The sequence below is a fragment of the Podarcis muralis genome, chromosome 13, assembly GCF_964188315.1.
Source record: "Podarcis muralis chromosome 13, rPodMur119.hap1.1, whole genome shotgun sequence".
NCBI classification, from domain to species: domain Eukaryota; kingdom Metazoa; phylum Chordata; class Lepidosauria; order Squamata; family Lacertidae; genus Podarcis; species Podarcis muralis.
In genome coordinates, this window is record NC_135667.1 from 21,194,579 (window position 1) to 21,210,996 (window position 16,418).

General features: G+C 52.5%; 2 protein-coding genes and 1 long non-coding RNA gene across 3 annotated transcripts; 2 read left to right on the top strand and 1 right to left on the bottom strand.

Annotated features, from left to right (window-relative positions):
- Positions 1 to 1,940: 1,940 nt before the first annotated feature.
- LOC144325099 (uncharacterized) lies at positions 1,941 to 3,127 on the bottom strand. Its single transcript, XR_013390386.1, has 3 exons — positions 2,485 to 3,127; positions 2,239 to 2,368; positions 1,941 to 2,126 (listed from the first exon to the last, which is right to left on the bottom strand). It is a non-coding gene; the product is annotated as an uncharacterized LOC144325099 (long non-coding RNA).
- Positions 3,128 to 7,737: 4,610 nt separating this feature from the next.
- LOC144325094 (uncharacterized) lies at positions 7,738 to 10,962 on the top strand. The gene has a single exon (XM_077917142.1). It carries the CDS (start codon positions 7,874 to 7,876, stop codon positions 9,467 to 9,469), a length of 1,596 nt encoding a protein of 531 aa, XP_077773268.1. The 5' UTR covers positions 7,738 to 7,873; the 3' UTR covers positions 9,470 to 10,962.
- Positions 9,792 to 12,980, top strand: LOC144325309 (integrase/recombinase xerD homolog). The gene is made up of 2 exons (XM_077918126.1): positions 9,792 to 10,278; positions 10,959 to 12,980. Exons 1-2 carry the CDS (start codon positions 9,792 to 9,794, stop codon positions 11,993 to 11,995), a joined length of 1,524 nt encoding a protein of 507 aa, XP_077774252.1. The 3' UTR covers positions 11,996 to 12,980.
- The last annotated feature ends 3,438 nt before the right edge of the window (positions 12,981 to 16,418 follow it).

Genomic DNA, 16,418 nt, shown 5'->3' on the forward strand with positions numbered 1-16,418 from the left:
CAAGTGACCCCCACCCAGCACGGAATGGGCCTTTTTCACAGCTGCAGAACACAGGGTTGGCCTTTTCATCCAGCTCTCCACTACCATCTTAAGGTCTCGATCCAGATTGGCCACTGCCAGTTCAGACCCAGGAATATATATGTGTGGAGTTAAGATATGTCTTTTTGCATCACAGAATCATAGAGTTGGAAGGGATCCCGAGGCTCATCGAGCCCAACCCCCAGCAAAGAAGGAATCTCAGCTGAAGAATCCCAGACAGATGGCCAGCCAACCTCTGCTTTAAAGTCTTGTTGTGCAAACCACAGGGGTGTGGGGCCTCCCCCCAAGTCTTGTGGCCCCTCCCACTTCTGTGTAGGCAGCGCTAGTTGGGCTCAGTAAGCAACTACCCTCTTGGCTGAAGAGGTAGAAAAAACAATCTGGGCAGCTTGGCAGGTCCCAAGCCCAGACCAGGAGGCTCTTGCTTCAAGGACCCTTCCCTCAGGCCATGAGCCCGCTGCTTGGAAGGGCGCATCATTGCAAGGAAATATGCAGCTCCTCCTAACTGACTGATATTCCAAGGACCAAATGAGAGTAGCAGCACTTCACCTCTGGTGACTGAACAACCTCTGATATCGTTCCTTGTTCTCTTCAGCCAGTTTTGGCCAAACCACACTGTGTTTCTTTTCTGATGCAGGTTCTTCTGACACAGAGGGGACATGGGACTCCCTGGAAGACATGGGAAGCGAGAGCCTTCTGCAGGGGCAGGTGGGCAGGGTCCTAGACTGCTCTGATCTACAAGAGACATCCAAATCCTTACAGGGGAAGCTGACACCTTCAGAATTATGCAGCACAAAGGTTTTACTTTTGTCATGAACTTGCTAGGCAGTCTTAGGCAAGCCACTCTCCATTTCAGCTCCTTTCTCCCATGTTCAACATGAGCAAAATAATGTTCGCATTCCTGCATTGTGGAGGTTGGACTGGGTGCTCTTATTCAGTTAGTTAGCCTCTTTTGTCCACCATGTTGTCTCCATTGCAGTGGTTCTATGAGGTAGCAAGATGGCTGCCTTGCCACCTCCTATTTCCATAATAATTAATTTTTGTACCTCTTCCAACTGACTGGGTTGTTCCAGCTACTCTGGGTGACTTACTAAAGAATTATTGGGCAGAGCCCATGACTGTTCGAGTGTTATAGTAGTGTTTTGAATGTACAGTCGTACCTTGGTTTTCAAACAGCTTATTCCTCAAATGTTTTGGTTCCCGAACATTGCAAATCTGGAAGTGAATGTTCCGGTTTCCAAACGTTTTGGAAGTTGAACGGATTCTGGAATGGATTCCATTCGACTTCCAAGATACGACTGTGTAGAGCCGGTGTGGTGAAGTTGGTGGTGTGTGGTTTGAAGACATTTGGAAATAATAGAGAAAATGCAGCAAAAAAAATAAGACTATCTCCTGGCCAGCCAGAAAATGGGAAGCCCCATTAAATTAATCAATATGAAATGTTTAATTGGATTGTTTTTATTTTTTTTATTTTGGATATGACATGGCAAGATTTGAGATGTTATTAATGAAAAAATAATAAAAATTTATTTATTTATTTATTTATTTTAAAAGAGGCCAATGAGAATCCTTGTCTCCTCTTCTGGTGAGCCTCCAGCTTGGGTCCTGGGCATTGCCGGTTAAAGGGAAGCCCTTCTCAAGAAGCAAAACGGTGTTTCCTGCCATCTTGGGCCCCTCCAGGGCTGCAAGCTCCCCTGCTATAGAGATATTCCCCCGTGGAAGGGGCATTCCCGGGAGGTGGTGGACTCTCCTTCCTTGGAAGGTTTTAAGCAGAGGATGGATGGCCGTCTGCCAGGGACGATTGCGGGGGTTGGTCTAGATGACTCTTGAGTGTCCCTCCCAACTCCATTATTTACCCGCACCCCCCACCCCGTTCAGCCTAAATAGACTCCGGGAGAGCAGTGAGAGCTAAAAGCAGGTTTATTGAGGGCGGGGGGGGGGGGACGTGGTCGAGGCTGCCACGTCCAGGCGGCACTTCTGCGGAGGGCGCCGGCTCCTTCTCTGGCCTAGCGGTATTAGAGCACCGCGTTGACGATGAGAGCAGCCTGGCGGAAGATGCTCGCTTCCTCCTCGGTGTCTTGGTTCGGCAGCTGCGGGAGAGGCGAAGGCGGGGGAGCGTTAGAGAGAACGGAGCGGCGCGAAGGGGCGAAGGAGGGACCCACGTCTGGAGCCCCCGCCCGACGGGGAGGGAGAGAGACTCACCCTGGAGTTGACGGGGTCCGCCAGCAGGTTCTGGGTGGGCAGGGCGCTAGGGTTGTCGAAGGCGCTGCCGAATGAGTTCACTATGATGCTGCAGATTATCTTGGAGCTGTACTCCCCCAAGGTGACGATTCTAGGGGAGGAGGGGGAGAAGAAGGTCAGCTTGCGGGAAACGAGAGTAAAGAGGAGACGGGCCGGGCCATGGCCTCGCCACCGGGAGAGGGTCCCTGCCCGACGGGGCGGGCTTACCTGGGCACAGTCCGGGCGCCGATGTCTGCGGAACGGGACGGGATCTCGGCCCAAACGGGCTGCACGTGGCTCTGGTTGACTCCGCTCAGCGCCATCCTGCCAGCTCAACCTCTTGGTGCCGTCGGAGCAGGGGCAGCACTTTTATCACCGCCCGCCCTGCCCCCCGGGTGGCGTCTCCCTCGGCCTCTGCCAGCGCCTCCTTCCCTCCCTCGGCCTCGGCAAGGATCCGGGACGGGGCGCACGAGCCCTGGCAAGTGAGCATCCTCCTCGAAATTCCCGCTGCCTGCTGCCAGGCGGACACCGTCGAGCATCTTCGCTGGACGCTCCCTGGGCGATGATGACTCGGTAGTCCTGACACCCCCCCCCCCGCCCTGTGAGGTCGGCCAGTCAGTCTTCTACCCCCATTGCTGCGCACGGCTGAGGGGCACGAGGGGAGGGGAGGGGAGGGATGGCGCCTCGCAGAAAGCCGTGCGCGGAGGTTCTCTCTCAGGTCCTCTCCTGCGGGGGGTGAGGGTGGAAACTACGACCCAAATCGAACCAAATGGGTCGCTCCTTTGCCCGCCAGGCCAGTTGCCGCCAGGACTGCAGATGCGGGAGAGAGGAAGGATCAGTCCATCCAGCTGAATGGGGGCATTTGGCCCTCGGCGTCCTCTCCCCAAGGGACTCACAGAAAACTTGGCTGGCAAGAAAGAAGGGGGGCGGGTTCTTGTGGGGGATCAGGACTGGCGAAGCAGCAGGAAAGCAGAGACGGTTCTCCCCATTCCAAGCCACCCAAAAGGGGAACATATTGAGGGTGGGGCTGAGAATCTAGTTCAGTTTACTTAAAAATACGCAGGACTGAAGAGTTCATGCAAGGCCTAACAGGTTTATGGAAATCAACAAAGGAGCAGATTTCAAGCAACAACTTGGAACATGAAAAGAAAGAACAACGCTTACCCAATCTATAGTTCAGCCCATCTAATTAGTGAGGTTAAATATATGTGGGAAGCAGACTGGATTATTAGAAATAATTTTAGGTTACTAAACTGCAGCCCAGTTCCAAACTGACCATTTCCTACCCACCCTGAAATGAGAAAGAAAAATTTTGTTTAATTGCTTATTTGTTAATTAGGATTCATGGGGAAATGGTCCAGTTTGGAACTGAGCCCCAGTTCAGTAGCCTAGAAATTACTATGTGTTGAGAGTGCAAAGTTGGAGGCAGCAGGGATGCCCTCAAGACTGTCCTGGAAGGAACTCCAGGGGATGAGCAACCAGGGATGATAAATTGACACCTTCGCCACAGACTGCAAGCAATGGTTCATTTCCTGTGTTCACCAAAGTGGGTGGTCATTATAGGTCTCCAAGGTGGGTCACCTACACATACATTCCTATCCACACCAAACCAAATGGTTATTAGAGGTCATTATGCAGGCCATTCTGCAGGGACCTGCCCATGTATTCCTATCCAAACACAGACATACACTTTTGGTGCACACTTATGAGTGGCAGAGTGGGTGTAGGCCACATCTATGAGAAGGTGGAAGTGTGAGTGGCAGCAGAATTCCCCGGTTCAGCTAACCCAGAAGCTAAAAGAAGAGGATCGTCTGTGACCTTGCAGGCCATTTCTCCCCTTGTCCACCAAAGGCTGAGCATGGAAGCCAGGCAAGAAGACACCTGCAGAAGAGTCTCTTGGGAGGGCAGCTGTGGGGGTAATGTGGGGCTGGTGCTCTATGCAGGCTGGCCATACTGGGGGAGGGAAGGAGGAGGAGAAGGCGTGAGCACTTTGGGGCATCACAATTTTGCATGACACCCCCCCCCAAGAAGACAGGATGTCCCAGACTGTTGACGGGTATGTGCCAGCCACAGACCCTCTAGGTGAGTTTTGCAGACTACCAATTGGGAACCGCTGATCTACAGTATTCCAAGTGTTTTTGCACCACAGATTTGTAGAATGGCATTCTGGGAGCCACAGTCTTGTTTTTAAATGCATGTTCAAGTGACCCCCACCCAGCACGGAATGGGCCTTTTTCACAGCTGCAGAACACAGGGTTGGCCTTTTCATCCAGCTCTCCACTACCATCTTAAGGTCTCGATCCAGATTGGCCACTGCCAGTTCAGACCCAGGAATATATATGTGTGGAGTTAAGATATGTCTTTTTGCATCACAGAATCATAGAGTTGGAAGGGATCCCGAGTGTAGTAACGTTCCACTCGCCCACGCTACCCTTCCATCACCCGACTCTGCTCTCCGGCCAGTCCAGGTTTCTTGAGTAGGTTAGCGAGGGAGTTACTTTTCACAAACACAGGCCGAAATCACACCGGTAGGGCTGCCACCACTCCCTTTAGTTCAGGGGAACCCAAAGACACAATCCAGGGAGAGGACTGTGTCCAATTTAACCTGGCAATTCCCCCCCTCCACAAGCTGAATCCACAGACTTGCAGACAGAAATTCTTCGGTAGAGCGTAACTAAGCGGAAGGCTAGGATTTAGCTATTCCCTTGGAAAAGGCACAAATACCAACAGGCTCTAATATAAAAGTTTATTTTAAAAGAATAACTGAAAACATGTTGAAAACCAACAGGCACATCTTAGAAGTCTTACAAACATAAAATAACAACGTTGTACACTATAACTAGCTGTTACATACTCGCAAAGGAACACAGATAAAGTTGTGAGAGTCCTTTCAAGCTGTTGCGTAATGGAGCTGTTTGAGGATTTCCATTTCAAAAGGACGTAACGACGGCTATCGGTGGAAGTTACAGCCGGGCATCTTTGCAAGTTGCAGAGCAATGGCAGAGAGCAATTCACAAACAATTCCTTGATCCTTTTATTTACAATTCTGACTTGGCGTCGTAACTTTTAGCCAATCAAGAGTCTTAATTTGATTAGCTCACTCTTTTGCAGCTGGGTCAGTTTTAGGTTTGAACCCTTAATCAAAGAATCTTCCTCCCACCTGTGGAAATTAACCAGATCCCCAATTCTCAGCAATTTGAAAACAAACAACCTCCGGGAAGGAGGAAGAGATTCACACCACCAGCCCAGGTGTCAAACCTTTCATTAATCAAGGACCCCTTTCCTCCTATAAACCTCTCATGGCAAGGAGCCAAAAAGTCTGGGGTTAAAGATACACAGCTCCCTTTCCCAGGGTCCTTGCGGCTGACAAAGCCACTTCCGGGCATGCCCCAGGAGGTGGGGTTGCGGGCATCACGCCCTCCCCACGTGAGCGGGGGCTGGGTGCAGCCCCCGCGAGAGCAGGGGAATCCCGGCCGTCCACGCCTCCCGGCCAGCCAATCGGCTGGCCGGGGGGGGGCGTGGCCTGCCCTATTTAGGGCCGGAGCGGAGGGGGCTCGCCCTCTCTTCTCCGGCTAGCCACCAGGTTTTTGCCAGCTGATTTTGCTATTGCGGAAACTACTCAGCCACGTGGATCATCGGACGGCAAGCTTTAGCCTGCTGAAACGGAGTTGCGATTAATTTTGGATTGGCGTGTGTGGATCGTTTTTCCCGCCGTTATTTTTCGGGAGCCTTGCTGAGCTACCGCTGCGGAGCGGAGCTAGCCTTTCTTTCCAGCGCCGCTACAATTTTTAGGAGATTTTTGGCCAAGCCGCGACTGCGCTGTTGTAAACAGCTGACTGGCGGGATCGCAGCCGTCCCTTGGTCACCTCAGCTACCGGCAGCGCACACGCAGCCTTCCGCACGCCATCAGAGCGCTCAGTCGGCTTACCACACTCGCTGCCCCAGGGTCGCCCAGCCTTCGGATTGCTCAGCCGCCAGCCTTGGTACTTCGCGAGGGACACCCACCCCATACTCCTGGAGGACTGCGCTCACGTCGGATCAGGTCTGCTAAGAGCGTAGGGGGGGATTGCGCTGCTCCCGGGGCCAGAGGCTTGAAGCGCCGGCGAGGGGAGGCGGTCAGTTTAGCTCACGGTTTTAGCCAGTAATTTTAGCTCACACTGCCTGGGCAACAATATTCCTAGGCGGGGGGGTTTCGAATTGCTACACTCACGCAGTGCCCCCCTTTCTCAGTTGAGGCTAGAGTAACAGCGCTTCTGAATTTCTGAATTGAGCTGTTCTGTTGCTAGGCGACGAGTCCGCACGCGGCCATTTAAAAAAAACAGCCCACGTGGCCAGCCGGCGGTCGCCATCTTGCCATAGGCAGCAGCGCCTGGGAAGTTAGCAATCCTAGTGGGAAGCATAGCGGCGGTAATAATTAATTACAACGCGCAGAGTCTGCATTATTTACAGCCGCGCCTGCTATCACCGTTTGCGTTCAATTGCCTTTAATTGTGCTATTTTGGAAAGTCATTCTACGGAGGACAACTTAGGTGGGGGGTTCCATTCAGCGCCTTCCCGGTTAGTGCAGCGGCCATCTTTATAGTCACGTGGCCAGCTGCAAGGGCAGCCATCTTGCCAGGGGCAGTCGAGCGTGGGAGGTGCTTGAGCACAGTGCTCTGCTTGGGGTTTCCTTTGTTGCTGCCTGCCTGCTAGCCGCATAAGATCTAACCCGGCTGCGCCATCATTGGCTTGTAGTTCATATAGATCCCGCTCATATAATTTATCAGAGCAGTTTAATAAAGGCTTTAGCGTTCTTTGGTGCTTACTCATTTGGATGATAATCGATTGACTGTTTTAATTAAATTTCTGGATTCAGATAAGACAATTTAGCTGGCATTTAATTAGGGGCTGAATTTAAATAAGTCATTTAAGGTGCTATAATTAGTTTTACAAGAGTGTCTAGTCGCATTTCAAGTGCTTTCTCTGCAGTCACAATTTATTGACATTATCAGGTGGAGTTACCCTTCAGTGGGACCAAACGAGGCGCTGCATAAAGCAATTTGGCCAGTGCTGCTTTACTGTTTATTACTTTGTATTACATTGTATATATTCTTTACCTCACTTTATTTGATTACCTCACTTTATTTTACTTTGCTGCTGCTGCATTTAAATAAATTCTAATTTAGTTTAGACATAAATTAAGAAGGGTAATTAAGGGGCAATAGGAAATAAATAAATAAATAAATAAATAAATAAATAAATAAATAAGTAAATAACCACCCTTAGTCCCACTCTGCTTCCTGCGGATTCCGGCCTTTAGACCTTAGTCTGATTTCCTTCCTGCCTTTAAAGCAGGACTGCTTTGTTTCATTTGGACATTAGGGCACATTGGGACAGTCCCTGCTTCCTGACTGCAGCGACCCCCCTTGCCTTTTAGAAAGCACTGCAACGCTTTACAGACAATTAATACTCAAATTACAAGGTTGTACTGGTGCACGCAATATTGAACTGGTTCAGGTGTATTTAATTATCTTCCCTTGAAGTTTTGCCAGTGCAGACAGTGCTGAGCTACGCGTATTAGCTGAACTAAGGGGCCGGTGTTTCATTGATCAAGGTAGGCAACAGTCTAGATCACATCATGTCTGGTCAAGGAAACCAAGCAAATCCCACTGCATCTGGGGGGCCTAATGGGAATCAGGAGGATCCACAACCCTTTATAATCCCAAGTAACCCTCAAGCCTTGGCAGAGTTTTTCACTGCTTTCCAGGATTTCTATAGGAACAGGTCCTCTGGACAAGTGGCAGCGGCACCGCCAGCAACAGTGGCAGGGGCACCATTGGCACCAGTGCTATCGCCAGCAGCACCGATGGCAGCGGCACCAGCGGTGGCAGTATCGGTGCCAGGGGTATCGAGAGCGTTCACACAGGACTTCATTCCGGATACACAGCCCAACGAGGTGCAGCTTCCCGGCACTTCGGCGGTCACGGTGGCAGCTCTGAAGGCGGCCAAGGAGTCAACACCTCGGCCCAAAAGGAATACCCGGGCACAGTCGGCCGCCCCGACCAAGGCAAAAGGGGCCCCAAGGGGGGGTAAAAAGGGTAAGGCTTCTGTGCATTGTCCAGGGGCGGCTAATCTGCAAAAGGATCCAGGTGTTCCAAGTCTCTTTCAGAACCCACCACCGCAGGCGGCAGCAGTCGAAGATGCATCGAGTTCTACCGACGAAGAAGCCCCAGGGCCGCAAGCAGCACAGGCGACCACAGTGCCGGATCAAGCCATACCCGAGGCCCAGTCAGGGAAGAGGAAGGAGAAGAGAAAACACACCTCAAAGAAGAGTAAGAAGAGTAAGCATTCGGACTCAGAGGAGGATTCAGGTACCTCTTCTTCTTCTGATTCGGATAGCGATGTCCCCAGGGAGGAGTACTGGGGTCACGGGGAGGATTGTGTGGGTCTTCCTTTATGGGTACATGAGAGAAGGGCCAATTCCTATAGAAAATCATTTAATGGGACCCTTGAGTGGAAGAACGGCGCCTTGGTACAGGATGTTAAAACGTCCACTAATCTGTCTACGGACGTTATCGTAGGCGCTCACTTATCTCAAAAAAAGAGGAATAAGATCCTCAACGGGGAGTATATAGATATATTCAGATTGCTACCTCCAGCAAAGATTATGGGTAGAGGGGAAAAGAGGCGCCAGCATGGTAGACGCAAGTACAGGACACCTAGAGCGGAACGCACTTTTGACAACTGGATGGACGGGTCCCAGGTGTTCATGGGCGTCGTCAGCGCGGCTTATCCGAAGCGCGCGATGCATTTGATTGCGTACCAGTCTCATGTTAGGAGGGCGCGGGATTTAGCAGGAGATATTGCTGCCATTAATTATGATGAAGACTTCCGTAGAAATGCGTCGCTGTTGTCATCCACCCGCTGGGATCTGAGGGACCAAAACTATTGGTCAGAGCATGTGGGCCCCTTCGTTGAGAAGAAGCCTCAGGAGTCCTCAAAACCTTGGAAGACCGCTGCGAAGCAGAGGCGACTGTGTTGGGAGTACAACAAGGGGGTTTGTGCACGGGCTGTTTGTAAGTACAGCCACGAGTGCGATAAGTGTCTGGGTAACCACCCAGCCACTGCCTGCGTTAAAGGGAGGCAGCCCTTTCGGGGTGGGAGAGGTGCATACAACCAGGGACCTAGGGGTGGCCACGGAGCACCATTTGGACCCCAGGGAAACAGGCAGTAATCTTAGTCTGGGTCTGGCCTGGTCCCCCATCAAGTTGACCCCCTTAAAAAACCTTTTAGACCACTACCCCAACAGGACTGCAGCAGTGTACTTATGGGAGGGTTTCAGTACCGGTTTTAGAATCCCAGTTGCCTTTCTCCCTAATTCGGGAGACCCTCCAAACCAAAAGTCAGTGAGGGAGATGCCCGAGGTTGCCCAAAAGAAGATTAGTAAGGAAATCAAGGCAGGAAGGGTAGCCGGCCCCTTCCTAGTCCCCCCAATTGAAGGCCTCCATATATCCCCGTTAGGCATAGTCCCCAAAAAAGCGCCCGGTGAGTATCGCATGATTCACAACCTTTCCTACCCTAAGGGCGGGTCGGTCAATGATGCGATACCGCAGGAACTCTGCACAGTGAGATATGCCACTTTCGATCAAGCCGTACAGCTCATACGCAAGTTCGGTAAGGGGGCGCTGCTGGCAAAATGTGACATTGAGTCAGCCTTTAGACTCCTGCCAGTTCATCCGGAAGATTTCCGGTGGCTTGGCTTCAAATTTGATGGGGCGTATTTTGTAGACAAGGCAATGCCCATGGGCTGCTCGGTAGCCTGCGCAGCCTTCGAGGCATTCAGCACCTTCCTGGACTGGGCACTCCGCTTCAAAACTGGCGCGGAGGGCGTGTCGCATTACCTGGACGACTTTATCCTCGTGGAGGATAGCAGGCCCAAATGCGCAGAGCTCCTTGAAGCATTCACATCGCTAGCGGGAGAATTGGGGGTGCCGCTAGCCGCCGATAAAACGGAGGGCCCGGCAACGACAATGGTGTACTTAGGTATTGAGCTGGACACTGTCGCTCAAACCTCAAAACTTCCCAGGGAAAAACTCACTGCACTTGGTGATCTCATTAGGCAACTACTCCCCCTAAGAAAAGTTACACTCAGGCAAATCCAGTCACTGTTAGGACACTTAAATTTTGCTTGCCGTGTGGTTTCCCCTGGCCGCCCATTCTGCGGCCGCCTTGCGAAGTTGTCAGCAGGACTGCGTTCCCCTCATCATAGGGTTCGGCTATCCAAGGAAGTGAAGGCTGACCTGGAAGTCTGGTTGGAGTTCTTGCAGAACTATAACGGTATTTCCATGTGGCAGGACAACCTTGCGCTGCAGGTCGACTTCCAGGTCCATTCGGATGCTTCCGGCTCCCTGGGGTTTGGTGTTTACTTTAGGGGCCAATGGTGTGCCCAGCGCTGGCCCGCCGCCTGGCAAGGGGGTCCCATCACGAGAGACTTAACCTTCCTTGAATTCTTCCCGATTGTAGTGGCGGTGCACTTGTGGCCTGAAACATTTAGTAATCATAGGGTGTGCTTCCACACCGACAACCAGGCCGTAGTGGCGGTACTTTCCAGGCAGGTCGCACGGTCACCAAGGGTAGGGGGCCTCCTGCGTTCTTTCGTTCTCAGGTGCTTAGAGCTCAACATACACTTCTCAGCAAAATTTGTCCCTGGTGTAAATAATGACATTGCGGATGCTTTATCTCGCTTTCAGATGGACCGCTTCCGCTCGTTGGCACCGGATGCAGAGCTGCTGCCTCAGCCATTCCCGGAACATCTGTGGAAGCTCGGGGACCAGAGGCGTGGGGACCTGAGTCCTGGGAGCCAGAAGTCATTCAGGGAGTAATGGCCTCGGTGGCACCTTCCACTTTGAGATCGTATAAGAAGGCTTGGTCGGATTTTTTAAAATTCCGCAACAAAACCTGCGCCATCAGAAACAATGCCCCTCCCGTCAAACCTGAGGTGCTAGCTTACCTAGTTTACCTGAGACGCTTGGGCCGCGCCCCTAGAACCCTCAACCTTCAAGCCGCGGCAATTTCGTTCTTTTGCAAGGCGGTATTTTCCACCGATCCTTGTGACGATTTTGTTATACGAAGGACGCTAGAGGGTTGGCGTAGGCTACAGCCCCCAAGCCATGATATGGGGAGGCCGATAACATTCGACATCCTCTCTCAGATCCATAAAAGATTGCGAACAGTATGCTGGTCTAGATATGAGGCAAGATTATTTTCAGCAGCTTACTCCATTGCCTTTTTTGGAGCCCTGCGTGTGGGGGAGTTAGTTTACGAAGCTGGTCAGCACGGTTTCTCCCGGGGCTTGCTGTTAAGTGACGTTACCCTGTCACGGGAGGACCTGGTGGTACGGATACGCAGCTCTAAAACAGACCAGTATGGGAGGGGGGCTCTGGTTCAGCTTATGGCCACCGATAGCCCTGGTCCATGTCCAGTTAAAGACACAAGGCGCTTTTTATCCATGAGGGTCAATTCGGCAGGGCCTCTGTTGATACACGCAGATGGTTTACCTTTGACTCGTCACCAGTTCACTCGGGTCATGCGCCTAGCACTGGCAGCATGTGGCATCCCCGCAGCAGATTTTGCTTCACACTCTTTCAGGATAGGAGCAGCCACCACGGCAATGCACCTGGGGCTTACAGCTGAGAGGATCAGGGACGTAGGGCGCTGGAAATCTGACGCGTACAAACGCTACTTGAGAAAAAACTTGTGACGGTGACTGACCATGGTCTGTTTTTTCACTCTCCTACAGGTGATATGGGGGTGCGCGTCTGGATTATCGGGCACAGTATTGTGCATTGGGCCAGGGTCCGCGCCATCATTACCGGTCTCGGGCCGCACCTGGGCCTACCTGATGTCACTATTTCCTGGGTTTCCCGGAGGGGAATGCGCTGGGCCGAGTTACTGCCCGCAGTTAAGGCCAGAGCTGCAGTGGAGGGCCCCCCAGATGCTCTATTAATACAATTGGGTGAAAACGACCTTGCCTACAGGAAGGCAGTGGACCTGCAGTGGCACATTTTTAGTGACTTCGATGAGCTGAAGGCCGCTTACCCGAATGTCACGATTATTTGGGCCTCACTGATGGAGAGGCGGATTTGGAGGGACTGCAGGTGCCCGATAGCTTTGAATAGGGCTAGAAAAGCCTTGGATCGGGCGGTGGTGCGTAGAGTGGCAGCCCTGGGGGGGATGGTCATCGGCCACCCGGGCATTCGTTTCAACCTTGAGGCCCTCTACCGGTATGATGGCGTGCATCTTTCGGATGCTGGTAATGATGTTTGGCTTAGGGATATTGCAAAGGGGATAATGGAGTGGATTCAGGCATGAGAGTATTGGCGGCGAGCTGCGGCTCGGTGGCGGTAGGCATTGGTAAGATGGGGTTAAGAGGATGTGTGGGGGGGGAGGAACGCCATCACCTCCCCCCAATGAACGAAGGGTGGTCCGTTAAAGGACTCCGGGGGGGCGTGGCCCTGTCCGAAGCCTATGGAGGTGAGGGCCAAAGGCACGCCCCAGAGCGGTGACCCGGGGGAGCTCCTAGCCGACGTGCCTCGGCGGGAGACTCCCCCGATTAGTGTTAACCCTTCCCCGTGTCTCCAGCAAATGGGCTGGAGCCGGGTAGTCGATAGGACCAATGCCTAAGCCAATGCCTCTCATTCCTGAATTCAATAAAGTTGTGGCCTAATTCGCCCAATTAACCTTAATTATGGTGTCTCGTGTGTTTATTTATCTTGGTGGGGGGCGGGAACTCGCCACGCAAAGTACCCACAAGGCCACATTCTTTTACTTGACCAAGGAATGATTTTTCTAACTATTATAACTTCACTACACCGAGGCTCACCAAGCCCAACCCCCAGCAAGGAAGGAATCTCAGCTGAAGAATCCCAGACAGATGGCCAGCCAACCTCTGCTTTAAAGTCTTGTTGTGCAAACCACAGGGGTGTGGGGCCTCCACCCAAGTCTTGTGGCCCCTCCCACTTCTGTGTAGGCAGCGCTAGTTGGGCTCAGTAAGCAACTACCCTCTTGGCTGAAGAGGTAGAAAAAACAATCTGGGCAGCTTGGCAGGTCCCAAGCCCAGACCAGGAGGCTCTTGGTTCAAGGACCCTTCCCTCAGGCCATGAGCCCGCTGCTTGGAAGGGCGCATCATTGCAAGGAAATCTGCAGCTCCTCCTAACTGACTGATATTCCAAGGACCAAATGAGAGTAGCAGCACTTCACCTCTGGCGACTGAACAACCTCTGATATCGTTCCTTGTTCTCTTCAGCCAGTTTTGGCCAAACCACACTGTGTTTCTTTTCTGATGCAGGTTCTTCTGACACTGAGGGGACATGGGACTCCCTGGCGGATGTGGGAAGCGAGACCCTTCTGCAGGGGCAGGTGGGCAGGGTACTAGATTGCTCTGATCTACAAGAGACATCCAAATCCTTACAGGGGAAGCTGACACCTTCAGAATTATGCAGCACAAAGGTTTTACTTTTGTCATGAATTTGCGAGGCAGTCTTAGGCAAGCCACTCTCCATTTCAGCTCCTTTCTCCCATGTTCAACATGAGCAAAATAATGTTTGCATTCCTGCATTGTGGAGGTTGGACTGGATGCTCTTATTCAGTTAGTTAGCCTCTTTTGTCCACCATGTTGTCTCCATTGCAGTGGTTCTATGAGGTAGCAAGATGGCTGCCATTGCCACCTCCTATTTCCATAATAATTAATTTTTGTACCTCTTCCAACTGACTGGGTTGTTCCAGCTACTCTGGGTGACTTACTAAAGAATTACTGGGCGGAGCCCATGACTGTTCAAGTGTTATAATAGTGTTTTGAATGTACAGTTGTACCTTGGTTTTCAAACAGCTTAGTCCTCAAACGTTTTGGCTCCCGCACGTTGCAAATCTGGAAGTGAATGTTCTGGTTTGCAAACTATTTTTGGATGACCAACGTCAGACGGGGCTTCCTGAAGCCAATTGGAAGCTGTGCTTTGGTTTCCAAACATTTTGGAAGTCGAATGGATTCTGGAATGGATTCCATTCGACTTCCAAGATACGACTGTGTAGAGCTCCTGTGGTGAAGTTGGAGGTGTGTGGTTTTAAGACATTTGGAAATAATAGAGAAAATGCAGGAACAAAAATATAAGACTATCTCCGGACCAGCCAGAAAATGGGAAGCCCCATTAAATTAATCAATATGAAATGTTTAATTGGATTGTTTTTATTTTTTTTATTTTGGATATGACATGGCAAGATTTCATATGTTCTTAATTGAGATGTTATTAATGAAAAATATTTATTTATTTATTTTAAAAGAGGCCAATGAGAATCCTTGTCTCCTCTCCTGATGAGCCTCCAGCCTGGGTCCTGGGCATTGCCGGCTCAAAGGAAGCCCTTCTCAAGAAGCAAAATAGTGTTTCCTGCCATCTTGGGCTCCTCCAGGGCTGCAAGCTCCCCTGCTAAAGAGAGATTCTCCCGTGGAAGGGACACTCCCGGGAGGTGGTGGACTCTCCTTCCTTGGAAGGTTTTAAGTGGCCGTCTGCCAGGGACGATTTGATTCCGGGAATTGGACTAGATGACTCTGAGTGTCCCTCCCAACTCCATTATTTCCCCGCACCCCCCACCCCGTTCAGCGTAAATAGACTCCGGGAGAGCAGGGAGAGCTAAAAGCAGGTTTATTGGGGGTGGGCGGTGGGGAGGGACGTGGTCGAGGCTGCCACGTCCAGGCGGCACTTCTGCCGAGGGCGCCGGCTGCTTCTCTGGCCTAGCGTTATATGGAGAGCAGCCCGTTGCCGAAACACGCAGCCGAGCAGAAGATGCCCATTTCCACCTGGATGTCTGGGCTCGGCACCTGCAGGAGGGGCGAAGGCGGGGAGCGTTAGAGAGCACAGAGAGGCGCGAAGGGGCGAAGGAGGGACCCACGTCCGGAGCCCCCGCCCAACGGGGAGGGAGAGAGACTCACCCTGGAGTTGACGGGGTCCGCGAGTAGGTTCTGGGCGGGAAGGGCGCTCGGGTTGTCGAGGGCGCTGCCGAATAAGTTCAGGTTGATCCAGATTATCCTGGAGATCTGCTCGCTCAAGAAGAGGGCTCTACGGGAGGAGGGGGAGAAGAAGGTCAGCTTGCGGGAAACGAGAGTAAAGAGGAGAAGGGCCGGGCCATGGCCTCGCCATCGGGAGAGGGTACTGCCCGACGGGGCGGGCTTACCTGGGCACAGCCTGGGCGCCGATGTCTGCGGAACGGGACGGGATCTCGGCCCAAACGGGCTGCACGTGGCTCTGGTTGACTCCGCTCAGCGCCATCCTGCCAGCTCAACCTCTTGGTGCCGTCGGAGCAGGGGCAGCCCTTTTATCACCGCCCGCCCTGCCCCCCGGGTGGCATCTCCCTCGGCCTCTGCCAGCGCCTCCTTCCCTCCCTCGGCCTCGGCAAGGATCCGGGACGGGGCGCACGAGCCCTGGCAAGTGAGCATCGTCCTCGAAATTCCCGCTGCCTGCTGCCAGGCGGACACCGTCGAGCATCTTCTCTGGACGCTCCCTGGGCGATGATGGCTCGCTAGTCAAGACCCGCCCCGCCCCCCGCGAGGTCGGCCAGTCAGTCTTCTTCCCCCATTGATGTGCACGGCAAAGGGGCACGAAGGGAGGGGAGGAATGGGGCCTCGCAGAAAGCCGTGCGCGGAGGTTCTCTCTCAGGTCCTCGCCTGCGGGGGGTGGGGGTGGAAGCTGCGACCCAAATCGAACCAAATGGGTCGCTCCTTTGCCCACCAGGCGCGTCGCCGGCAGGACTGCAGGTGCGGGAGAGAGGAAGGATCAGTCCATCCAGCTGAATGGGGGCATTTGGCCCTCGGCGTCCTCCCCCCAAGGGACTCACAGGAAGCTTGGCTGGCAAGAAAGAAGGGGGGCGGGTTCTTGTGGGGATCAGGACTGGCGAAGCAGCAGGAAAGCAGAGACCGTTCTCCCCATTCCAAGTCTCCCAAAAGGGGAACATATTGAGGGTGGGGCTGAGAATCTAGTTCAGTTTACTTAAAAATACGCAAGACTGAAGAGTTCATGGAAGGCCTAACAGGTTTATGGAAATCAACAAAGGAGCAGATTTCAAGCAACAACTTGGAACATGAAAAGAAAGAACAACGCTTACCCAATCTATAGTTCAGCCCATCTAATTAGTGA

What these genes read in the sequence shown, in the direction of transcription:
- LOC144325094 (XM_077917142.1), top strand. Translation starts at nt 7,874, where the DNA reads ATGTCTGGTCAAGGAAACCAAGCAAATCCCACTGCATCTGGGGGGCCT.
- LOC144325309 (XM_077918126.1), top strand. Translation starts at nt 9,792, where the DNA reads ATGATTCACAACCTTTCCTACCCTAAGGGCGGGTCGGTCAATGATGCG. An exon ending in AACGACAATGGTGTACTTAG is followed by an intron (nt 10,279 to 10,958) that starts GTATTGAGCTGG and finishes GTAAATAATGAC; the next exon opens with ATTGCGGATGCTTTATCTCG.